This window comes from Notolepis coatsorum (assembly GCF_963971535.1).
Source record: "Notolepis coatsorum genome assembly, chromosome: 3".
NCBI lineage: Eukaryota > Metazoa > Chordata > Actinopteri > Aulopiformes > Paralepididae > Notolepis > Notolepis coatsorum.
In genome coordinates, this window is record NC_140167.1 from 18,738,805 (window position 1) to 18,764,956 (window position 26,152).

General features: G+C 40.6%; 4 protein-coding genes across 4 annotated transcripts in view; all 4 read left to right on the forward strand.

Moving 5' to 3' along the window:
• LOC311225706 (uncharacterized protein) overlaps positions 1 to 12,487 on the forward strand; it is a gene marked incomplete at both ends in the record, with an annotated part of 33,731 nt that extends 21,244 nt beyond the window's left edge. Inside the window, 6 exons of the mRNA XM_084311101.1 lie at positions 7,042 to 7,134; positions 7,508 to 7,597; positions 8,068 to 8,221; positions 8,953 to 9,098; positions 9,916 to 10,632; positions 12,476 to 12,487. Coding sequence (XP_084167227.1) covers positions 7,042 to 7,134; positions 7,508 to 7,597; positions 8,068 to 8,221; positions 8,953 to 9,098; positions 9,916 to 10,632; positions 12,476 to 12,487 — 1,212 coding nt within the window. The remainder of the gene's footprint in view (positions 1 to 7,041; positions 7,135 to 7,507; positions 7,598 to 8,067; positions 8,222 to 8,952; positions 9,099 to 9,915; positions 10,633 to 12,475) is intronic.
• Positions 12,488 to 12,615: 128 nt separating this feature from the next.
• LOC311225707 (uncharacterized protein) lies at positions 12,616 to 15,079 on the forward strand (the record flags this gene model as incomplete). The annotated part of the gene is made up of 2 exons (XM_084311102.1): positions 12,616 to 14,961; positions 15,053 to 15,079. 2 exons carry the CDS (start codon positions 12,616 to 12,618, stop codon positions 15,077 to 15,079), a joined length of 2,373 nt encoding a protein of 790 aa, XP_084167228.1.
• A 104-nt stretch (positions 15,080 to 15,183) lies between these two features.
• Positions 15,184 to 19,141, forward strand: LOC311225709 (uncharacterized protein; the record flags this gene model as incomplete). The annotated part of the gene is made up of 3 exons (XM_084311104.1): positions 15,184 to 16,114; positions 17,750 to 18,993; positions 19,115 to 19,141. The coding sequence occupies 3 exons, from the start codon at positions 15,184 to 15,186 to the stop codon at positions 19,139 to 19,141; spliced, it is 2,202 nt and encodes a 733-aa protein (XP_084167230.1).
• A 564-nt stretch (positions 19,142 to 19,705) lies between these two features.
• On the forward strand, positions 19,706 to 22,226 carry LOC311224590 (uncharacterized protein). Its single transcript, XM_084309626.1, has one exon. It carries the CDS (start codon positions 19,819 to 19,821, stop codon positions 21,313 to 21,315), a length of 1,497 nt encoding a protein of 498 aa, XP_084165752.1. The 5' UTR covers positions 19,706 to 19,818; the 3' UTR covers positions 21,316 to 22,226.
• The last annotated feature ends 3,926 nt before the right edge of the window (positions 22,227 to 26,152 follow it).

Genomic DNA, 26,152 nt, shown 5'->3' on the forward strand with positions numbered 1-26,152 from the left:
TCTCACCCGCACCAAACCCTGGCAGCACCCTCATCTCTCATCCACCTCCACTGACTCCCCATCAAATCCTGCATCACCTACAAAACCCTCCTGCTCACTTACAAATCCCTCCACGCTCTGGCACCTCAGTACCTCACTGACCTCCTCCACCCCTACACTCAGTCACGGTCCCTGCGATCCACAGACACTGGTCAGCTCTCCATTCCCCCGAACCAGATTGCGGACCTTTGGGGACAGAGCTTTCAGTGTGGCAGCTCCCACCCTTTGGAACTCCCTCCCTGCAGAACTCCGCAACACCCCAACTCTGGACTCATTAAAAAAAACTCCTCAAAACCCACCTCTTCAACACGGCCTTTAACCCCTAATTTACCACTTTGTATGTTGTGTCTGTCCACTATGTTTGTTACTTTTTTTTTTTTTTTTTTTTTTTAATGTAAAGCGACCTTGGGTCTTTTGAAAAGCACTATATAAAACCAAGTTATTATTATTAGAGTTGGCTGAAAGAAACGGGAGAAAAGAAACTATGCTCATCATTCATTTCAAATAGACAGTAGCCTATACATTTTCCAGTGTAGCATCAAGTGCATCCAGTAGTGAAGCAGAGTGTTCGCTCTTACACACAAATGTGGTTTTAATTCCGCTTCAGACCTTTGCTAGCACTGCTAGAATATAAACCTCATTTGAGTGTAAGAGTTTACATCCCAGTGATGTCACCGATGGGAGGGGGGGTCTCTCTCCGATTTCTAGCTTTAGGAGAGACCGGCCCACTGTTCACAAATACTGACCGGTCTGTCCCGTGGACACAGGGAGAACATGTGAATTCATAAAATTAGGTGGCATTCCCCTTTAAGGACAGACCGTCGTGGGCCATGCGGTTGCAACCTATGCCGTCCCTATTCTCCAACACAGTAGTGGAGACTGAAGGAGCCACACCCTTTAGCAATGCTGCAGTGTGGCTCCCAAATATGAATCACACAGGATCAGCAGCACAAAGGGATCCAGGATCTATACTTAACTTCTGATCTGTTGCTTGCAGCAGAGACCTGTGCAGCAATCCTATCCCTTATACGTTTACACACACACAGTATATGTTTTCGCCCGTCGGTGTGTGTACTTACAGGGTAAGATCCTGCTTGGATCTGTATGGTTAGAGAGATACAAGTGCCCTTTACGAATCATTAATTATATCTAATCATCCGACAGCGAATCAAATGTAGAAATCGCTTCCCCAAGCGGTTTGTATTAAGTCACTGCGGCACCCATGACAAATATTTGAGAAGGGAGTTTCTACCACCCTGTGCCAGTCTTCAGGGCAGGCCAACTGGACGAGGCCCTACACACTAATGACTAGTGAGTAGAACACAAAATACATGATCTATAGGGGTGTAACGGTACACAAAAACCACGGTTCGGTACGTACCTCGGTTTTGAAGTCACGGTTCGGTACGGGTTTTCGGTACAGTGGGGGAAAGTTTGGCTTTCCATGTTCCACTCGGGGGTGATGTAGTGTGCAGTAACTAATTGTACTTGTAGGGCTGTCAAAGAATATTCTATATTGAAATTAATAATCGACTTGTAAAAAAAAAAAAAAAATAATAATAATAATATTAGATTGTGAAAAAAACAGCCCCGGTGGGCGGTTGTTAGTGGTACATACCGTTGTATTTGTTCGGTACACAGCCGTACGGTACGGTACACACTGACACGTGTACCTTTACAGCCCTAATGATCAAGTCACTGTATCCCCGCTGCTCCACAGACCCCAATCAATAGTCTCAGGTCTAGGATTTCAGATACTGCCACTCGGTGTCATCATTACCGATATGACGCAGTTGATACAGTGAGCTACCGTAACCGTCATTCATCTACACAGTGTCACTATTCAGATGCAACGGCCAGTATCATTTAGATCAGGGGTATGTACTGTATGTACAAAGAGGAGTGGCATCCCAGATGGGAGATTCAAAAACAAACTAGGAACTTCAGAGGGAGGGGGGGGGGGGGGGGTCCTGTGCAGTCGTCAGTGTCGCAGAGACAATTTGCAGGTGTCGGTGTGTGATTCACATGTACTAAAAGTAGGCTGTGTTCTCATGCCTTATTTGTCTGTCAGAGCAGAGGCTGGCCATTGTCTTGGAATAAATCCCATTATCCACTTTGCCAGCTGCACACAAGCCTGTAGGTTTACGCCGAGGAGGCACTAAGAGCTGGCTGTTTTTTTCCACTGACTTAGAACACATTGGCAGGTAAGGTGTTTGTGCCATTTGTATACTTTTTTTTAATTTTTTATATTTAAAAAGTACTCAAAATGTATGGGGGGCATTTGCTCAACACTTGTCTAGGTGGCATAGTAGGCAATTTAATGACATAGGATTTAGATGATTTGCTTTCACCTCTAGACTGTGGCGGCGTGTGAGAAAGCAGAAAGTCTACAGTGGGAAAATCTATCTTCTGTGGGACCTCTGTTCTCTGGGAGTGATGCTACGCTTGATTTGACCGCTTACCCATGTCAGCTGATCAGTATTACGCGCTATTACGCTCAGTTACGCGCATGAGCAGTTTGTGTTTTGAGCCTGTACCAGTGCAAATGGGTTGAAAGAACTGCTAATGTGATTTGACAACCAGCCTTCAACCTGGTTTGTTTTTTACTTGATATGACGCAATACTGGCGTAGCCACACTATCTTTCTCTCAACACAACACATATAAACATGCATGCACGCACACACGCACACAACTTTGTTTATTCCAGGGAAGCAACCGTTGTGATTGGAGGATCAAGAGGGCGGGGCTTAAGATAGCCTGAATAGATTTGTGTTTGTGTTCAAAGCTGTATGACACTGGATCTTGTGTGTAAAAAAAATAAAAAATGAAATTCCAGCAGCATGAGAGAGATGAAAAAAGAAACGTGTAATTTATCAGGCATGACAATAATAACAGCCACGGTGAACTGGCCAGATTCACTCTGAAAAATCCTCCTCCTCTTGTGCTCAGCCTCCAAGGCCAAACTCAGTAGCTGTAAGTCGGATATCAGGATCAATAGGGTGGATCACTTAACAGGCGGCTGCGTAAGCCGATCCCTGGGGGACATCTTGCCAGGAAGGACTCCGTCCAAATAGTCTCCTCCTCGGCTCCAGTGTCTCCAAATGCGGCAAGTGGTCAGACAGGATGGAATCTGTCAGTCCACTCCGCGCAATTACCCTTTATTTAAAGAATATACTTGTAAGAAAAGGTTTTGTGCATTTGAAGTCTGTGCATTTTTAAGTTTAAGGAATTGTAATTACGTTAATATACATTGAATATTTATTTGAGATAACACGTGATACAAAGTTGATATTCTTTTGTATTTGCTGCGCTTCTGTAATGCATTTAGAATCGTATAAATGTACATTCTGGGTGTACACTGATCATGGATTATTTGCGTTGCAGGAGCAAACAGTAAAAGCATAATTACTTGCCAACTGCTTTCTATATATTTTATACCCGACAGCTTTAATGGGTTTTTCTCTGCCTGTTGAACTCGGTGACATATCTTCTATATTTATGGTTTCTTTATGGGTTTCAACAGCCATAGCCCAATCTGTAATGTATAATTTATCATTTGATCATATATATTTGAGATATATATTCACATATATATGAGTTGTAGATGGAAAATAAGCATTTTCTATATTTTTGTCCATTTCATATACCGTAATTCCTCTAATAGTAACCCCGGCTTGTATTTGTTTCAACTGTAGCGGGTACCAGGCTTGTATTAGGAGGAGGCCTGTATAAGAGGGAGGCCTATATTTCAAATTTTCAAACGGATCATAATGAATAAATCAACATTTTGTGTCAGTTTGAACCCAGTAAAATGTACTGGGTTCATTTATTGAAACCAAGTACTGTATGAAATAGTAAACAGTGCAATTACAGGTGGTCACTGGTCATTTCAACGTTTTCAAAGTGAAATCAAGTAACTAGCTCAGTATGCAGCTCAGTATATTAGTAACCCGGCTTGTATTAGGAGGCCGGCTTATAATTGCTTAGCTCAAGAGCGCACCCGGCCATTAATAGAGACCCGGCTTGTATTTGAGACCCGGTTACTATTAGAGGAATTACGGTATGTACACTATTATGATGACTACAGGTGTAGGTGTATTGCAAGACAGACAGTGTGCAATTTATTGGCAGTCTATGCGTGTACTGTGTGTGAGCGTGTGTGCATGTGGACTGGTGACTGTTTGTGTATGTGCTCTATGTACTGTATGCACTCACTGTGTGATTTTGTATTTTGCTGTTACTGTTTATACTGTATATCCAAGACAAATCTCCTTGGGGATAATAAAGTCAATCTTATCTTGTCTTATCAATGTCTACAAACATTGCTACTCCAATGTTAACAAACATTGCCACTGTGAAACATGGCCTACTTGAGTGTTGCGCATAATTTAGTTGCGATAGCAGGTTCCAAGCGGTTTTGAATTTTGGTAATGGGGCTACCCTTTTGTTTATATTTGGATTTCAGGTTGTGCTTTTACATTTCCCCCATAAAGTTTGTTGTGTGCGTTTGGGCAGTCCTCAATCTCCTAACCCAGACCCACTCTATTGCAACGTGCCCCTCGAAGCCATTAGAGAGAACCTTACAGCATCTAGAAGAAACCAGAATTTAGTTGTTTGCTTTCTACTTAAATTGAATTCATTGACCGGTTATGTGTACAACAAAAATACACTAATGTAATTATCCACCAGGCTATTCACGTGCAATAAAATAAACAAATTAAGGCAATAAGATCATAAGATTTCACATTGCATTATAAGAGCAGGTTGTTAAATGTAATTGCGTTATTTAGTGGTATATACATATTTATTCAATAGTACACCATACAGGTGCAGAACACGTTGATGTTAAGAATGTTTGTTTTCTCTCTCTTCTCTGACTAGGAGGTGGCCGCAGACTGAGGGCACCAGAGCCGGGTGCAGATGATTCGGTGGGTGACTCCACTGATACTAGGAAACCATTAAAGCTGTACTCTGTCAAATGTTTGATTGTTCAGAACGAGGATGGTGTAGACTCAACCACGTACAATTATGTGGAATAAGCACATAATTTAACTAGGGCTGTCAGTTTATCGCGTTAATTAGATGAATTAATTACACGGCAAATTATCGCGTTATGAAAATTAACTCAAAATTAATTAAAAAAAATATATATATTTTTAATCTCATTCATTCCATGAGAACGTAGAATAAACATTTACAAATTATTTTTTTTTTAATTGTCCATTTGCATGTTCTTGGTATCTGATTCTAGGGACATCTATGGATCTCAGGGAATGTATTCCCGGTGTCAGAAATACTGTGTCTGTTACTAGGCTTGAGTAAATTGTAATGAACCAAATGAGAATATCAATTCTATTCAAATCCTGTAATTAAGAAGCTGGCTTGAGCTGGGTAGTGTCGTTTCTCGAAATTCCGACACTCATTGAAAGACCTGTCTGCCATTCATCATTATGACTACAAACAAGCGTCTATATTCGCTCGTTTATAAATGCATTTCCTAAACTGATATTTCATTAATAACACTTTAACCTATTGCTGTTTTGACTTTTGAGTTTTGCGGATTAGGGTCTTTACTCTTGGCTACATTTGAAGAAAAAAACGCAACATTAATCCATAGTCTGTAGACATGGATTTATGACGTGAAGATGTCATTTTGGGTCCAGTACCGGAGGGAGGGAGGATTACCTTGACTTTTTTAATGGAATGTTGAAAGTCTTCATGAGGCACTCTGCATTGCTAGCAACCTGTCTCTTTAGCTTGCAGCTAGCAGCATCCTTTGGATACAAGGAAGAATGCTAGCAATGCTAACAGTAGAGGCCTTACACAGAATGTTGTCCTCTTTTCAGTATGGCTGCCTGTAACCATTGGTAACCACTTTCAAAATGAAAATTCTGTGCAGTGGTAGAGTAGGTCAAACACTGGAAAAGCATGATATTACTGTTCTACTGTGACTTGTTTACACCAAATTATTATGTTTTTGTTGATATGCATCTCATATATCACCACACAGTAGCAATCGCTGTTTTGAACATAGCAACCGTTGTCTCATAATAACATTGTACAAAACAATGGTGGCTATGTTACAAGGCATTCATATTGGGAAACAGAAAACTACACAAACATTCTGTGCAAATCAGTTTTAGGTTATCTGAGGGTCAAATGTAGAAACCTTTCCTGAATAGAACAAGTGGCTATCAAAAGATAAATGCTTAAATTTTAAACGTCACGGTATCCCTTTAGGGAAATGTGTATAATTCAAAACTGCAAATAACAAATAAACATTTAATGGGAAAAGCCTAGAGGAAGTATAACTACATCCACACTAGAGCTGAGCGATATGAAATAAATTAATATCACCACTATCATAAGGATTTCCTTCCGATATCGATCACGATTAATTGCTCACATACGTGAAACATATTAAATAAATAATCAAATTGATTGTTTATCGTATTCAACAGCATGGTAATGCAGCAGCCGAGGTCATTTACACCTGACTGGGTCCTGCAGTAGACTCTCTTTAGCGTACGGCACAAGGGGAATAGAGCAGAAACAATTTTAAAGGGGAGGGGGTTCAACTATCAAACTGCCAGTTTACTGTAAATAAATACATAAAGAAACCATAATTGATATGAGGTTAACGGAAAATGGGATTTGGGGAAAATGTGCCTGCAATAAAAGCCAATAAACGGGGGTTACAAATCACAGACCTATGATGATTATTTCCTATTTCCTCGTAAATAGCAAATACAACACACAACAAACCTGTTAATTGTAGGCATTTTACACCTGCTTTGATGTGGTAATAAGATGTAAACAATATCATTAATATTCTAATTCTATTAGAAATGTGCCTAATTTCAACATAGTCGAACGGTAATCCTAAGGACCATTGACAGCCCTAACAAGGGATGAACGACTCCGTATCCCGGGTGCTGGTAGGTGTAGCTCAAAGGGCACCGGTGCAGGTAATCACACCTACCTGTGTGTCTTGTTGCAGGTATGTGACGAGCCGTCTCAGCACATAGAGGGAGAGAGGCCGCGACCACAAGGATCCTCGCCTGTGGAAGAATTCCCAGAGAAGTACTCAGATGTATGGAGCGTCACACCGCAACGCCCCCATATACTCAAGACTCACCTGCCTACTAACTGTAGTTTTATGCTTTTCTTTCATGTTCAGTCAAAATGTTCACGTTTTATTCCATATTTCTTTGTTGTACCTTACTGCAACAGCAAGTCTCGTTTTTTTGGAATTATGTTCGGTCAGTCAGAATATTTTTTTTTACTTTAGCTATATCTTCCCCCCCCCCCCCCTTACTGCAACAGTGATACGAGTTTATGGAAATGCATCCTCGGCTAGACCGGGGACACAAAAACACACAATGATACAATAAAATGTTGTTTTTAAGAAATGTTTAGCCTATGTTTTGTCTAAAATATTGAATTTATCCCACGTTTCTTGGTAGGGTGATGATGTTTTCCACAAAGGTGGAAAGAAAGGCAGAAAGGGTGGCTTCGGGTTCAGGCGCTCGGCTCCAAGGATGAGCAAACTGGAGGTGAGACATTTCTGCCTCAACATCTCCAGGATTATTATACATCCCTTACCGACGTTTTATAACTGGTAATAATAAGGTGCAAGACATTTCTATTCATTAATTTAATAATTAAATTATTTAATTCAATTTGATTAATTAACAAACTAATTAATCCATTAATTAATTTAATAATGACATTATTTAATACAATTATTTTATTAAATTGTATTAATTAACAAACAAATGTATCCATTCACTCTCAATAATCTCTTGTATTTATTTATTTAATAATCTAAGCTAACCTTTATTTACCCAGGGAAGGTTGACAGATTTGACTTGAGCACACAAATCAGCAACACCCTGCTTCACACAGTTACACACGTTCATACCAGGTGGCTGCCCCAGTAAAACCACATCACAGTCTTCTACTACCTGTAGGAGCAACTCCAGTGGAAACCTCTCATCTTTTTTTCATTCTGGTGTTGTTAAAGGAAGCCCACAGCCCGGAGGCCGGGGTAATAGTGAAGACGACGGAGGACGGAGACTCAGAGGGTCTCGTGGTCAGCGGAGGGGGGAAAGAGGGAATCTTCATCAAGACGGTGGTGCCAGAGTCACCTGCTTCCAAGAGCCTGAGTGTTAGAGAAGGTAAGCCGACACACCCGGAGTAGAAAGACACTGAGCAGTGACAACGTGAAGGAACACGCTGGCATTGTGGGAAATGCGAATACCGTCTTCTCCAGAGTCAGACAAGAAGATAAGATACCAATTTCCTCCCTGTGCGTTCAGTAGAAATCTATCCGGCTGCAAGCTAGCGAAGCTTAGCACAAACGAATGGAAGCGGATAGGGACCACTAGCCTAGGTGTTGGCCAAAAGCACCTCTCTCCCAGAGTTTTAAGTTAGGCTAGTTGTCCGTATCCTCTTCCATTAATTTGCGCTAAGCTAGGCTAGCTTGCAGAGAGGAAATTGGTATCTTCTCATCAGACTCTGGAGAAGATGGTAAGCACATTTCCCAGTGTTTTACTGACACTGTAAAATAAAACTGTGATCATCCTAAGCATAAAAGGCACTTGACTGATTATTTATGGGTATGTTTTTTTATATACAGGCTACAGCATATATCTGTGAAGGAATGTGGAAAAGTGTACAATCAAAGGCTATATATATGTATATATTCAATAAGTTGTACAGCTTTATAACGTGATTTAAAAAAAAATTAAGTCCAATATGTCAAAAGGCTATATAACATCATTTTCATCAGTCATTTATCATAACAGTTGCTAGTGGGACTAGTGGGGTATGTGGGGTCAATTAAATTAGCTATTTGTTGCTACATCCTTTTGAAAACACTTTCCATCCTTTTTCTCTCTTTGCACAGGTGATCAGATTCTGAGTGCCACAGTGTACTTTGACAACGTGACATATGAGGACGCCCTGCAGATTCTAGAACACGCCCAGGCTTACAAAGTGAAGCTGTGTCTGAAACGGCAGCCAGACATCGCAGATGAAAATGAAGCCGCGAATGTAACTATTCCTACATTCTTTAAAGACCTGCCCTTATTCCAACGAATCTCAAACACGGCCCTCTTTTCTTGATCCTCCAATTGGTAGTGGGCTCCTCCAATTGGAGGACCCAGAAAAGAGGGCAGGGTTTGAGATAGGTCAATTGGTTGTTTATTAACTAAAATGGTTGTTTGTTAACTAAAACTATAACAACTAAAGCTCTTTTTTTATTATTATTATTCGTTGTTGGTTTCTTTTATGCTGAATGAGATTTGTCATTAGTCATTCATAGAAAATTATATTCCCTTCTCTGGAATCACAAGCATATTCATATTCATATTATATTCATAATTCATATTCTACATTACCAAGCACTAGATTTTAATTTATGGCTGTAGACTGTATTAATTAGCAGAAGGACCATAATGTGGAATTGGATAAACTGTGTGTTGAAAAAAGTTAAGTGTATTGTCCCGAGTTATAAGGTTATATTAGATTAGATTAAAATGGTATTGTTGCTATACAGTACAAGTACATACAATCAAAAGAGGTTTGGCATTCAACCAGAGTGCAAATGTAACAGCAAAATGCAACAGTAACATAAAATGTACAGGTGATTAAATTGGGTAAAATGATATAAATTAGTACTACTACTGTAAGTATAGTGCTAATCTGATGTAGAGTTGTAGTATTTATTTTGTAGTAGTTGTAGTTGTACTAGTTGTACTATTTATAGGAGTTATTTCAAAGCATCTCTTTTTTTTAGTGCAGTAAGTATATAAGGTGTCAAACTGATATCTCACTTTTATGATTTTTTCTCTCCCCCCCCCCCCAACAGGGAGAAGAGAGCACCTCTCCGCAGATGCGACAGCATGGGAAGACAAAAAGGCACAGCGAGGCTCGTATCTCATGGCCCAAGTTCCCCTCGTTAGGCAGAGGACGCAAGTCCCCCTTCACCAGATCTCACAGTTCCTCAGAGGCCGACGAGCAGAGGAAGCTGGAGCTGAGCCCGACCACTAGTGACACAGAGTCGCCCATCAAAACCCAGGACGCTCTCAAGAGCAAGAAGAAGCACAAGATAAAGCTTTCGGGTCTGAGGAAGAAGGGTCGCATAAGCGCCTCTGTCGACGAGGAAACCGATACACTGACACCGGGAACGGTGAACGGGACTGGATCGCCGGAGGGATCCCCCTTGCAATCCCCTGAAAGTACCACAAGGGGATCTCCTCAAGTCTTTGCGATAGGAGATCCAGAGGCAACTGAGCAGGACGATCAGAGCCTGGCAGTAGTGGAAACCGGACAGCACAAGGTGGAGCTCATCAATTTGGAAAGCACTCTGAAAACAACAGATATAACAGTGGCTCTGGCGGCTCAAGGAAGTCTCTCCCCCAATAAATCTCCAGAGGGAAAGAAAAATAAGAAGAAAGAGAAGTCTGAATTAAAAATGAGAATTCTGGGTAAAGATAAAAAGAAAGAGGACAAAAAGAAAGAGGACAAAAAGAAAGAACAATCGTCACCAAAAAGACTCCAAACAATGGGGGCCAGCATTGACAAAGTAGAACCAACTGAAAATGTAAAATCCGCCATCATCTCGAGTGTCGTATCTCAGGAGGGGTGCCAAACAACAACCGATACCAGCATTCAAGTAATTAACGATAAGAATGCAGGGGTAACCTTGTTGAGATCTGTGCCAGAGGTGGACATAAGTATGCCAAAAGTAGACCTTTCTCTTGACATGTCCGGTGTGGGGCTTCTTAGGGAATCTCCTCAAATGTATGCAAAAGGAAAAACAGCCACACAAACGGCTCCTGCATTCAAACTGCCTACGGTAGACATGGGTGACATTGCCATGGAGGAAACCATACAAAGAATGGATGTACATGTTGAAGAACGTACAACAAAGGTCAAGCGTTTTTCAATGGAAGGTACAGAGGTGAAGGAAGAGTCACATGAAAGACGTATTTCCAAAACGCAACTTCCAAAACGTGAGGATATTGTGATACCAGGCATGGAGGCTGCATCATCGACCATCACCATTGTAACTGGTCGCGGTGAAGAAACGCAATCCGAAACGTTGCAACTGGCAATCGACGTCAACAGCGTCAAAGAGGCAGTTTCCAAACTGCCGGGATTTAAGCTGCCTCAGGTTGATGCCTCAGGAATGCCTATTCCTGAAGAGATTATGATGATAGATGCCAATGCGCAAAGAATATCAGTGAAAACACATATGACGCCAACAAAATTTGCAGATGGTAAAGCAAAGCAGGAGGCACATTTCAGCACGTTTGACAAAAAAGGCACTCCAGATATTTTAACCAGGACCTCGGTCAAGCTGCCAAAGGTGACACCTGCTGATTTAAGTGTCCATGAAACTATAACTGAGACCAAAGTAGGAGACGTAAAAATAAAATACGAAGCTACAACCACTTCAACGGCATCTGCAGAAATATCTATAGCAGAAAGAGACACCGCCGTAATAGGAGAGACTGTTCTTCCCAGTCTTAAAGGATCAGATAAAAAATCTAAGAAGTCAAAGATGCCTAGTTTCGGAATTACAACGCCGGATATAAGATTCCCTGACGTTGGATTCGAATTGCCTAAGCTCTCTGAACCTAAAGATAAAATTAAAGACGATAGCAATAAATTGGTGCAAGAGATGAAAAAGTCGAAAACTGAACCAAAACTCAGTAAGGACTCAGCCACTTTGCTAAGTGTTGAAGTACCACTGGTAAAGTCTAAATCTACTGATTCTGGAAAACATGAGATGGAAGCAACTGTCGTCAAACAGGAATCTAAAAAGGAGAAGATCAAGTCCCCCACTAAACATAAACTTCCATCTTTTAAACTGCCAAGATTTGGCAAATCTCATACACAGGACATTTCACTAGCGAAAACAGATGCCGATTCAGTTGACACGCAGAAAGATGCTGAAAAGACATCGGAAGTGGTTGTAACAGCCCCGGAAATTCAACTATCAGTGACGGGAAAGGCACCATCGTTTGAGGGTGGTGTAACTGAGGAATTAGTTGCGGAAGAAGATAAAAAATTCAAGCTGCCAACATTTGGAGTATCAGTAGGTTTTGAGATGGAAAAGGACGGTAAAGCTCCAGAAAGTGGAAGTGAAGTGAAAGAGGATGATGTTGACGGGCAAGGCAGCAAGTTTAAACTCCCCAAATTTGGAATATCATTGCCTAAAGTAAAAGGACCTGAGATTAACTTCGGCTTGTCAAGGAAAGATGTAGATGTGACGTTACCAGATGTGAAAGCGGACATCCGACTTCCTGAGGTTGGAAGTGCTACTCCTCATGCCACTGCAGATGTACCTTATATGGATGAGGATTTACACATTGATAGAGCAAAGCGAATTGACATAACAATTCCCAACGTTGAACTTGAAGGCCCATCCGTAGATGTGAAAAGTACAGGAGTTGAAGTCGAGGGAAAAGGACCCAAATTTGAAATGCCAAGCTTTGGGATTTCAATACCGAAGGTTAAAGGACCTGAAATTAACTGGAACTTATCAAAGAAAGATGTAGACATGAAGGCGGAAGTCCAACTTCCTGAGGTTGAAGTAAAAGAGCCTTCTGCTAAAGTGGAAATAAAAGCTCCCGGGATTGAGGTTGAACTGAAGGATGTGGACGGAGTTGAACTTGAGGGGAAAGGAAGCAAGTTTAAAATGCCAAATCTTGGCATCTCTATGCCAAAGGTCAAAGGTCCTGACATTGATTTTAGCTTATCAAAGAAGGATCTAGATGTCAAATTGCCAGACGCCAAAGCCGAAATCAAGCTTCCTGATGTTGAAGCGCCAGAGCTTTCTGCTGATATTTCAGTACCAGATGCGGCCACTATAGAGGTCGAGGCTAAAATGAAAAAGCCAGGGTGGTCAATGCCCAGATTTTCATTTTCAAAGACTGTTAAAGCTCCTGAAGTCGACGCAAGTCTTCCACACGTGGATGTCTCTATTCCAGAGGGAAAAGTGGAGGTGGAGGAGTCAGACGTGGATATTAAAGTTCCCGAGATTGAAGTTCCAAAAAAGGATGCTGACGGATCCCCCACCAAATTTAAAATGCCAACATTCAAGCTACCCAAATTTGGAATAGCTTCTTCAAAGGCCACTGTAGACGTCCCTGATGTGGATATCAAAATTGATGGAGCAGAGCTGAAAACTCCCAAAGAGGGAGCCACAGTTGACATTATAACACCAACTATTGACATCGAAGGTCCGTCTATAGATGTGAAAGGTACAGGAGCTGAACTTGAAGGAAAAGGAGGCAAGTTTAAAATGCCAAGCCTTGGTCTCTCTATGCCAAAGATCAAAGGACCTGAAATTGATCTAAGCACATCAAAGAAACATGTAGTAGATGTCACGTTACCAGAGGTCAAAGCAGAAGTCAAACTTCCTGATGTTGAACTCAAAGAACATTCTGCTGAAGTAGAAATCAAAGCCCCCAAGATTGATGTTGGAATGAAGGATGTTGAACTGAAAGGAGCCCCAGCTAAATTTAAAATGCCATCATTCAAACTACCAAAGTTAGTCGCGGCCACTCCAAACGTCTCTGTGGAAGGACCTGATGTGGACATGGATATACACATTGACGGAGCTGAGATAAAGATTCCTAAAGAGGGAGCTGCAGTTGATATAACAGTACCAAGCCTTGACATTGACATTGAAGGCCCATCTATAGATGTGAAAAGTGCAGGAGTTGAACTTGAGGGAAAAGGAGGCAAGTTTAAGATGCCAAGCCTTGGTCTCTCTATGCCAAAACTCAAAGGACCAGAAATTGATTTACACTTATCAAAGAAAGATGTTGATGTCACATTACCTGAAGCTAAAGCAGAGGTACAACTCCCTGATGTTGAAGTCCCAGAGACTTCTGCCACCATTTCAGTACCAGACGCACCTGCAATGGAGGTTGATGCTAAAATGAAAAAGCAAAGTTGGTCCTTACCCAAATTTTCATTTTCAAAGCCAAGTGTTAAAGCTCCTGAAGTTGACGTCAATCTTCCAAATGTGGATGTTTCTCTTCCAGAAGTAAAGGTGGAGGTGAAAGAGACGGAACTGGAAATTAAACCCCCAGAGATTGAAGTTGAACTTGATGGGCAAGGAAACAAATTTAAAATGCCAGGTTTTGGAATCTCATTACCAAAAGTCAAAGGACCCGACATTGATTTAAGCTTGTCGAAGAAAGATGTTGATGTCACATTACCAGAGGCCAAAGCAGAAGTCAAACTCCCTGATGTTGAGGCTCCAGAGCTTTCTGCCACCATTTCAGTACCAGACGCACCTGCAATGGAGGTTGATGCTAAAATGAAAAAGCAAAGCTGGTCCCTGCCCAAATTTTCATTTTCAAAGCCAAGTGTTAAAGTTCCTGAAGTTGACGCCAATCTTCCAAATGTGGATGTTTCTCTTCCAGAAGTAAAGGTGGAGGTGAAGAAGCCAGAACTGGAAGTTAAAGCTCCAGAGATTGAAGTTGAACTGAAAGACACGGAAGGATCACCATCAAAGTTTAAAATGCCAACATTCAAGTTACCAAAGTTTGGAGTAGCTACTCCGAATGTCACTGTAGAAATACCTGACGTGGACAAAGATATAAACATTAAAGGCCCCGAGATGAAAATTCCAAAAGCCACAGTTGATATTACAGCTCCCAGCATTGACATTGAAGGTCCATCTATAGATGTGAAAGGTACAGGAGCTGAGCTTGAGGGGAAAGGAGGCACGTTTAAAATGCCAAGCCTTGGTCTCTCTATGCCAAAAGTCAAAGGACCTGAAATCGATCTCAGTGCATCAAAGATGGATGTAGATGTCACATTACCAGAGGTTAAAGCAGAAGTCAAACTTCCTGATGTTGAAGTTAAAGAACCTTCAGCCGAGGGTCCTGCTGTAGAGATGAAAAGGTCAAGGTTTTCATTACCTAAATTTTCATTTTCAAAGTCAAGCGTGAAAGAACCTGAAGTTGATGTCAACATGCCAGGTGTGGATGTTTCTCTTCCTGAAGTAAAGGTAGAAGTGAAAGAGCCAGAGTTGGAAATTAAATCACCAGAAATTGAAGGTGAACTTGACGGGCATGGAAGCAAATTTAAAATGCCAAGTTTTGGAATCTCAATGCCGAAGATAAAAGGACCTGAAATTGATTTCAGCGTATCAAAGAAAGACATAGATGTCACGCTACCAGAAGCTAAAGCAGAAGTCAAACTCCCTGATGTTGAAGTCCCAGAGGTTTCTGCTGCCATTTCAGTACCAGAAGCACCTTCTGTAGAGGTGGATGCCAAGATGAAAAAGCCAGGCTGGTCAATGCCCAGCTTCTCATTTGCAAAGCCAAGCGTTAAGGGCCCTGAGGTTGATGTAAATCTTCCACAGGTGGATGTTTCTATTCCAGAAGGAAAGGTTGAGGTGAAAGAACCCGAAGTGGAAATAAAAGCTCCTGAGGTTGAAGTTGAACTGAAAGACACAGAAGGATCACCATCAAAGTTCAAAATGCCAACATTCAAGTTACCGAAATTTGGAGCGGCTACTCCAAATGTCTCTGTAGAAGTACCTGATGTGGACATTAAAGGGCCTGAGATGCAAATCCCTAAAGACAGAGCCACGGTTGACATTACAGCTCCCAGCATTGCCATTAAAGGCCCATCTATAGATGTGGATGTGAAAGGTGCAGCACCTGAACTAGAAGGAAAAGGAAGCAAGTTTAAAATGCCAACTTTTGGCATTTCTATGCCAAAGGTTAAGGGTCCTGAAATTGATTTAAGCATATCAAAGAAAGATGTAGATGTCAAATTGCCAGAAGCTAAAGCAGAGGTTAAATTACCTGATGTTAAAGTCAAGACTTCTGCTGACATTTCAGGACCAGAGGCATCTGCAATAGAGGTTGATGCTAAAATGAAAAAGCCAGGCTGGTCAATGCCCAGCTTTTCATTTTCAAAACAAAGTTTGAAATCTCCTGACGCTGATCTTCCAGATGTGGATGTTTCTCTCCCAGAAGTAAAGGTGAAGGTGAAGAAGCCAGATTTGGAAATTAAATCACCAGAAATTGAAGGTGAACTTGACGGGCATGGAAGCAAATTTAAAATGCCAAGTTTTGGAATATCATTACCAAAGGTCAAAGGACCTGAAATTAAACCTCCGGAGATTGAAGTTGAACTGAAAGACACTGAAGGATCGCCATCAAAGTTTAAAATGCCAAGTTTTGGAATATCATTACCAAAGGTCAAAGGACCTGAAATTAAACCTCCGGAGGTTGAAGTTGAACTGAAAGACACTGAAGGATCGCCATCAAAGTTTAAAATGCCAAGTTTTGGAATATCATTACCAAAGGTCAAAGGAGCTGAAATTAAATCTCCGGAGGTTGAAGTTGAACTGAAAGACACTGAAGGATCGCCATCAAAGTTTAAAATGCCAGCATTTAAACTACCTAAATTTGGAGCAACTACGCCAAGTGTCACCTCTGATGTGGACAAAGATATTAACATTAAAGGACCTGAAATTGATCTCAATCTGTCAAAAAAAGACAGAGCTGTCACGTTACCAAAAGCTAAAGCAGAAGTCAAGCTCCCTGATGTTAAAGGCAAAAAGCCCTCAGTTGCCGTTTCAGTACCAGAAGCACCTTCTGTAGAGGTGGATGCCAAGATGAAAAAGCAAAGCTGGTCAATGCCAAGCTTCTCATTTGCAAAGCCAGGCGTTAAGGGCCCTGAGGTTGATGTAAATCTTCCACAGGTGGATGTTTCTATTCCAGAAGAAAAGGTGGAGGTGAAAGAACCTACAGTGGAAGTAAAAGCTCCTGAGGTTGAAGTTGAACTGAAAGACACAGAAGGATCACCATCCAAATTTAAAATGCCAACATTCAAGTTACCGAAATTTGGAGCAGGAACCGTCTCTGTAGAAGTACCTGATGTGGACAAAGATATAAATATTAAAGGGCCTGAGATGAAGATTCCAAAAGCTACAGTTGACATTACAGCTCCCAGCATTGACATTGAAGGTCCAGGAGCTGAACTTAAGGGAAAAGGAGGCAAGTTTAAAATGCCAAGCCTTGGTCTCTCTATGTCAAAAGTCAAAGGACCTGAAATTGATCTAAGTGCACCAAAGAAAGATGTAGATGTCACAATACCAGAGGTTAAAGCTGAAGTCAAACTTCCTGATGTTGAAGTTAAAGAACCTTCAGCCGATGGTCCTGCTGTAGAGATGAAAAGGTCAAGATTTTCATTACCTACATTTTCATTTTCAAAATCAAGTGTGAAAGAACCTGAAGTTGATGTCAACATGTCAGGTGTGGACGTTTCTCTTCCTGAAGTAAAGGTGGAAGTGAAAGGGCCAGAACTGGATATCAAAGCTCCAGAGACTGACATTGAACTAGACGGACAAGGAAGAAAGTTTAAGATGCCAAGTTTTGGAATCTCAATGCAGAAGATAAAAGGACCTGAAATTGATTTACACTTATCAAAGAAAGATATTGATGTCACATTACCTGAAGCTAAAGCAGAGGTAAAACTCCCAGCTGTTGAAGTCCCAGAGACCTCTGCCACCATTTCAGTACCAGACACACCTGCATTAGAGGTGGAGGCCAAGATGAAAAAGCCAGGCTTTTCAATGCCAAGGTTTTCCTTTGCAAAGCCAAGCGTTAAGAGCCCTGAGGTTGATGTAAATCTTCCACAGGTGGATGTTTCTATTCCAGAAGAAAAGGTGGAGGTGAAAGAACCTACAGTGGAAGTAAAAGCTCCTGAGGTTGAAGTTGAACTGAAAGACACAGAAGGATCACCATCCAAATTCAAAATGCCAACATTCAAGTTACCGAAATTTGGAGCAGGAACCGTCTCTGTAGAAGTACCTGATGTGGACAAAGATATAAATATTAAAGGGCCTGAGATGAAGATTCCAAAAGCTACAGTTGACATTACAGCTCCCAGCATTGACATTGAAGGTCCAGGAGCTGAACTTAAGGGAAAAGGAGGCAAGTTTAAAATGCCAAGCCTTGGTCTCTCTATGTCAAAAGTCAAAGGACCTGAAATTGATCTAAGTGCATCAAAGAAAGATGTAGATGTCACAATACCAGAGGTTAAAGCAGAAGTCAAACTTCCTGATGTTGAAGTTAAAGAACCTTCAGCCGAGGGTCCTGCTGTAGAGATGAAAAAGTCAAGATTTTCATTACCTATGTTTTCATTTTCAAAATCAAGTGTGAAAGAACCTGAAGTTGATGTCAACATGTCAGGTGTGGACGTTTCTCTTCCTGAAGTAAAGGTAGAAGTGAAAGGGCCAGAACTGGATATCAAAGCTCCAGAGACTGACATTGAACTAGACGGACAAGGAAGAAAGTTTAAGATGCCAAGTTTTGGAATCTCAATGCAGAAGATAAAAGGACCTGAAATTGATTTACACTTATCAAAGAAAGATGTTGATGTCACATTACCTGAAGCTAAAGCAGAGGTAAAACTCCCTGATGTTGAAGTCCCAGAGGCCTCTGCAACCATTTCAGTACCAGACACACCTGCAATGGAGGTTGATGCTAAAATGAAAAAGCAAAGCTGGTCAATGCCGAAATTCTCATTTGCAAAGCCAAGCGTTAAGGGCCCCGATGTTGATGTCACTCTTCCAGATGTGGATGTTTCTCTTCCGGAAGTAAAAGTGGAGGTGAAGGAGCCGGAACTGGAAATCAAAGTTCCAGAAATGGAAGTCGAGCTGAAAGACACTGCAGGATCGCCATCAAAATTTAAAATGCCAACATTTAAATTACCTAAATTTGGAGCAACTACTCCAAGCGCCACCGTTGAGGTACCCGATGTGGACATGGATATTAACATTAAAGGACCTGAAATTGATCTCAACCTTTCAAAGAAAGACATAAATGTCACATTACCAGAAGCTAAAGCAGAAGTCAAACTCCCTGATGTTAAAGTCCCAGAGACCTCTGCCACCATTTCAGTACCAGACACACCTGCAATGGAGGTTGATGCTAAAATGAAAAAGCAAAGCTGGTCAATGCCGAAATTCTCATTTGCAAAGCCAAGCGTTAAGGGCCCCGATGTTGATGTCACTCTTCCAGATGTGGATGTTTCTCTTCCGGAAGTAAAAGTGGAGGTGAAGGAGCCGGAACTGGAAATCAAAGCTCCAGAAATGGAAGTCGAGCTGAAAGACTCGACTGCAGGATCGCCATCAAAATTTAAAATGCCAACATTTAAATTACCTAAATTTGGAGTAGCTACTCCAAGCGCCACTGAAGGAATTCCAGAACTGGAGGCCGATATCAATATTAAAGCACCCAAGATTAAAACACCTGAAAAAAGAGCCATAGTTGACATTACAGTACCCAGCCTTGACATTAAAGGCCCGTCTATAGATGTGAAAAGTACAGAAGTTGAACTTGAAGGAAAAGGAGACGGGTATATATTAACAAATATCGGCCTCTCTATGCCAAAAGTAGAAGGACCAGAAATAAGCTTGTCAAAGAAAGATGGAGATGTCACACTGCCAGAGGCAAAAGCAGAAATCAAAGAATCTGAGGTTGAGGCCACGATGAAAAAGACACGGTTTTCATTACCCAGATTTTCATTTTCAAAGTCAAGCGTTAAAGAACCCGAAGCTGATGTCAATCTTCCAGAGGTGGATGTTTCTCTTCCAGAGGTGAAGGTGGAGGTGAAACAGCCTGAAGTGGTGAAGGTGGAGGTAAAACAGCCTATTGTTGAAGTTAAAACTCCTGAGAGTGAAGTTGAACCGAAAAATGTTGCAGTATCACCATCAAGATTTAAGATGCCAACTTTCAAACTGCCTACATTTGGAGTAACTACCGCTAATATCACTGTGGACGTACCTTATGTAGACGAGGATGTACACAGTGACGAAGATTCTGCAATTGACATTAAAGCTCCAAGTGTTGACATTGATGTAGATGTGCCCAACACTGATCGTCTTAAACAGGAAACCATAGCAATAGACTCTGAAATGGCGAAGACAGAGGCTGGTAGTCCATCCCATGGCTCTCCAAGTAAATTCAAAATGCCATTTAAAATGCCAAGACTCAGTTTTTCAAACCCGAAACCTGAGGATGAACATGTTCAAATACCTGCTGATATCGAGTTTGAAGACGATCATTTGGAAATTCAACTCGAGCCACAAGGACCAGGGAAATTACCCAAAATGACTTTAACATCATTCGGTGAGATCCTAAAGGCCATTGATGTTGAATTTGATGTTTCCACAAAAGTTGAAGAGGAAGAAAAGCTTACACCCTCAAAAGAGGAAGCAGCCGTCCCTGAACCAAATGAATTTACCGCTCAGTCCATCGCCGAGAGTCAAACTCAAACAGGGCAGAAAGAGGACGAAGTAGTGGAAATCAAAAGCAAGCCGAGGTTCAAGTTTCCCAGGCTGAGTTTCAGTCGGTCACCGGAGGAACGTGAGGCGCTGGCCATTACAAGGACGACAGAAACAACCGGAATAGAAAAGGAAACAAATCTCAAGCAAGAATCAAGCAAAAGTCCAGAGAGGGTTGGCTGGTTGAAGTTCCCAAAATTTGGATTGACATCTCCTTCAGAACAAGTTGAAAAAGAGGAACAAGAGAGTGAACAGAGCCCCGCAGGTGACGATGACGTAAGCACAACATACTCGTTTCAGTCGTCGGACGCCTTCGCCGATATCAGCTCTACAGTGACAAGTGAACAATTAGGCTTCTCCTCATTCTCTCCAACCAAGATGACAGTCAAATACTCTGACCCTAATGCCAACGTGGGGCTCGGAGAAGTGCACGGCAGCGTCGTAACGTCCACCACAAGGACTGAGCTGATCTCCACCGAAGCCGGCTTACCCGAGAAGGTCACCATTCTATCCTCCAGGGACTCGTCGTCGTCGTCGGTGGATACTCTCAAACTGGAATCCGGAAAGATCCACGTGATCACGTCGAATATACAGGCGACACCGGGGGCGCAGCAGGCCACGCGACTAGTCGATTTTCATGTCGAATCGTCCGGGGGTCTGTCCCTGACACCGGAGTTCAAAGACGGTGCATCGTGGTCCGTGGAAGAGTCTCGCCGTACAGAGAGTGGCAAGAGGACAGTCGTTCAGAAGCATGTCGTGAGGGAAACGTCCGGGGAAAGCAGAGAAACCGTTGTCGTAACTAAGAAAGTGACGCGTGTTATTGGAGTAGAATCTAGCGGGCCCGTCTTAGGCGAAACAGCGGCGTCGTCTATTCGACGGTTGAAAGACTCTGTACACTATGACAAAATTAAGTTCTTTGAGGATGCTCAGAAGTGAGGTCATCAGTGGTGACGGGGGCATGATGATGATGACACTAGCTTTTCTTTGTCAACAGGCCTGAGGGTCAAGTGTGGATTCAAATTTTCACTAGCCATTTCTACCTTATCTGCCAAAGCCGTTTTGAGAAAAGGCTAATTGAACACGTGTTGGGAACTATCCAAAGTGGCTAGTAGAATTGGCAGACTTACCAGCCACGTAAAAAAAAGAATCTAGGCTACCGGCATTTGGATAGTGGCTAGTGTTAATTTCAGACCGTGGTTAGGATCTATGTGGCAGATGTGTAAAGAGAGGAAGAAATTATATAAAATCGTACTGCAAAACGTGATCAAGTTGTAATTATGCAATGTGATTGAGCATTCACATCAAGGCTTCATGAAATATACTTACTTATGATGCAGTTCTGAAGTAAGCCACGTCTCTGTTCTTCATTGCTGGTCATTTTAAAATGCTTCACTGTGTTTAGACAATGGTCAAATCAATACTGTTAAAGTGTGTTCTTGTGCTTAATTTCTCGAGAAGATTACGCTAATGAGCCAAAGATTTCATTCTGAAGATTGATGTAAAATCTGTTACCGCTACTGAGCAGTGAAACATTACGAAAAATGTTTACAATAGTTTCACAGTAAAACTGAGTGTAGGGCAAGCATAGGCCTTTGTAGTGCAGTATATGACCAAAAATACACATGTGCATCACATATTACCAAGATTTTCATGTTGCTATTGCTAAAATGTAGAGAAATAATGTAAATGCAAGGCTCAAATGAAATGCTTGGAATCAAATAGAGCAAGTGTGTTGATGCAAACTATATTTTGATTAATACAATGCTTAGAATTTAATTTGCTATGATGAAAAGCTGTCGTTATATTCTCTTTCAAATATATTATCATTGTACAAAGTGGGGGAACTTGACCAGGCTCTGTAAATAGTTGATTTTAATAACTTCTTTGGAGTTTCTTTGATTATTGCTCCTATTTGTATTCTGTCTCTGGTGTAGGCCTAATCGATGTGTTTGCAAAGTTATACACAATAAATAAAACTTATGAAATGCATTTGGCCTGATGTGTCTGCTTAGAATCAGCAGTGGTAGTAAGATCATTTCACAGCTAGGGGTAGACAGAGCTCTACTAAGAAGAAGTAAGCCAGCTCTGCCATAGGAAATCATGATTTACCAATGACCATAGAACCACCACCAGCAGTCCTGTTCAGGATAGCCAGCCACCACCAAGCAACCTACCTATATTATATACAATGAGGAACCTGAAGTGACCCATCAGACACAGGAATACCCTTCCGTTCATTGGTACAAAATTATTAATATTTGCTCAGTGCTACACTGTATATTTTGTCATACTTGCGATGTTTACCACCACTGTGTGTTTTCTATAATTTAGTTGATGTGCTCATTGCATTACCATTCAAAGTTGACAGACTGACTCACCGTCTCACCCTTGTAGATTTTGAAGAACGGTTTTGCAAACGGCTCACGTTACTTTCAGCCCAACTATTCAGGACCGCTGATATTTAACGTCACGTCGTTAATAGAACAAACAACATTTGCATAATCAGGTTTGCCGTTAATAAGTAGCCTCGTCTTGAACTTAATTCGCCTTTTTAAGGTATTCTTAGCAACAGGAAACTGCTTTTTATCGCAGATTTGTACCACAGACAGTGTATGGCCCCCACCGTGGAAGATCCACACGCTGCGCAGTCGCAGTGCGCAAACTCACACACTTGGTGCGCGGCGCGGCAACTTCACTGGAAACCTCGCCATCATCCACACACAGCATCTGTCATGACCTGGGAGTGGAGTCAGTGGACAATCTAACAACCGGGACCTGGCTGAAATACTGGATTTACAGCAAACATTTCATCTGCAAACAGGTAGGATGCATTGGTGTTGTATGTTATGAAATAGTTCAGTTCAGTAGTAGCTCATTTGAACTATGCAGGTCATATAATATAATATCTGGGGGACTTTTATTTTCAATGGAAATTAATTTAAATCAATTTACCAATTAAAATAATCATCCAAATCATGATTTACTAAATCATTATTAAATAATTGACCTGATATATTGAAATTATTTTATTGGGAAAACCACATTGAGATACAGTATCTCGTTTTCGAGAGGGTCCCAAAATCATATATTTACAAAATCATATATTTACGATAGGCAATACCAAAGGCTGGCCATTATGTGTGCTCAAGTGTGATATTAGAGGTTTAGTTTGTAGTTATAAAAGCAATATCAAATAGTAGCCTCAATGAATGAGGGAAAATGGCTCTTGTAATTGACTACTGTTAATTGAGGCGCAACTTAATGAACCAGACGCCACGACAGTGTGCCGTGGACACATCTATACTCTTCTCACTACTGTCAATATTCTTGAAACTATTCACTTTTAATTAAAACTTTTTTGCAATGATAATAATAATGATATATTAATAGGTCCGAATTCAATAATATGTAGTGTTTGCTCTAAGGAGGAATATCATTGAATTTCATTCTCATTTATATACTCTTCTTTATGCCATATTAAAGTTCAACCTGTATGTTACCTTTCACTGCTTCTCCTATAGCCATAAAAGATAGAGACAATTTAGTGTCACCCCTTAATTCTTTTTATTATTTTCTTTACAAAATCCATTTGGAAGTGGGAGTAGCAGTAATGAGAGAGTAGCAGTAACCAGTGTGATTTTCTTGGGATAAAGATACATTTCCTGTTCATTTAAGATAACATGGCTATAAACAATGTTTTTAGTGAAAAAGCTCAAACAGGTCTTCTATAAGCAGGTCTTGTTGTGAATGGTAAACCCACCTAAACTCAGTTTACCCACCTTTTTTATTTGTGAAATAGAGTTTACCCACCTTTTTCAGCTGATGAACATTTTACAGTCAGAGTATATTATAGTAAGTATAGCATCTGATTGATGCAAGTTACATAAATATGGTATTTTGAGGAAATAAAACCAAATAACACACAATTCTGAGAAAATATATTTGTAATGGTGATGATTAAGTTGTGGTGTTATTGTGATAATTGACTGTATTGTGAAAATGTAACCCTTGCACTGAAAAACCATTTAAGTCTGTTTTGAAATATTTTGGACAGCCCATGTATTTTCAGTTGTGAAGTTCATCTAAATCACTTGTGTGAATGTGATATATATATATATATATATATATATATATATATATATATATATATATATATATATATATATATATATATATATATATATTAGTGCTGTCAAACGATTAAAATATTTAACTCGATTAATCGCATGATTGTCCATAGTTAACTCGCGATTAATCGCAAATTAATCGCATTTTTTTTTTCATTTTTTCCCCCCTTAAACAGATCTTTTTCAAGTTCCAAGTTTTAATACTCTTATCAACATGCGAGTCAACAAATGCTTGCTTTATGCAGCCATTTAACACAAAAGGATGACCCTCATGCATTGCAAATTTGCATCAAATTCAAAACAGAGTGATGCACAAAATAACTTAAAAGAAAATAATAATTTAAAACAATGAATAAAGTGTGCATGAAATAATAGGGGAAATAAAACGTTAGGAACTTGTTACATTCACACACACAAGGGCTGATTAATCACACACCCCCCTCTCTCCCTCACACACACACTCTCCCAGCTCTCTTTCTCTTTTGACCCTTCCTCATCTCTCTCACCCCCCTCTCTCTCTATATCTCACTCACACACACACACACACACACACACACACACACACTTCAGAAACAAACATAGTATCAATGAGAGCATCAATAATACACCTGAGTGAAGTCTAGTAAAAAAAAAAAAAAATTTAGTTAATCTTGAGTTAAAAAAATTAGTGGCATTAATAGAATCGGGAGTTAACGCGATATTAACGCGATATATTTGACAGCCTTAATATATATATATATATATATATATATATATATATATATATATATATATATATATATATATATATATATATATATATATATATAACACTCTAATTTACCATCTTTACATGTTAAAGTTTGAAAACATTGTTCCTCTGAAAACGTAAAACTGACTTATATGGTTCTTCGTCTGAGGTTATTGACTGTATTGTGATAATGACTGGAGCTCTTATTTTACTACTGCATCACTGTCCAACATAGAAGCCCACAAAGAGCAACTCCAAGGCTGTCCATCTTGATCCTCTTACAAACGTATCATGGTATCTTGATGGTAATTTCAGTTTTACCAGGGTACCAGTCATTGTATAAATAATTTCCCATGCATTACTGTGGTAAAGGGCATATATTGACATGGTACCAATTGTGTACTTAAATAATCCCATCCAATTTGAATCATGATACAGATGGTATTTCCATATTTCTTTGGTCACTACCAGTGACCCCATAATATTGTTGGTCACAGAAATCATGTAAATGCTCCGATACTGTTTTGGAAACACCATGACACTTTTTGGTAAGGGTGACTCCACAGAAGTTTGGATCTGTCATGCTTTGGGGGGCGAAAAGATTCATGTTCACAAATAATAAAAGTAATAGACTACCGGTAGTTCATTTGAAAGTCTGTGTGGCATTCCCCTGAATGAGATGATTTGATTTTAAAAGGAATTATTTAAAAGATAATACTAATTGTGTTAGCCTCATTGCCTCAGGTAAGCTGTAGGGGCCCTGGCCTGATAATAAAGGCCATCGTTAATGTTCTAGATTTTGAAAAAGGCCACAAAGGAGCTGTTTGGGGAACTGTGCACTGAGCTATAGGGGATTAAAAGGTCTACAGGTTAATTTAGCTGGTGACTAGACCCAGCCCTGCCTCAAAATAGATCA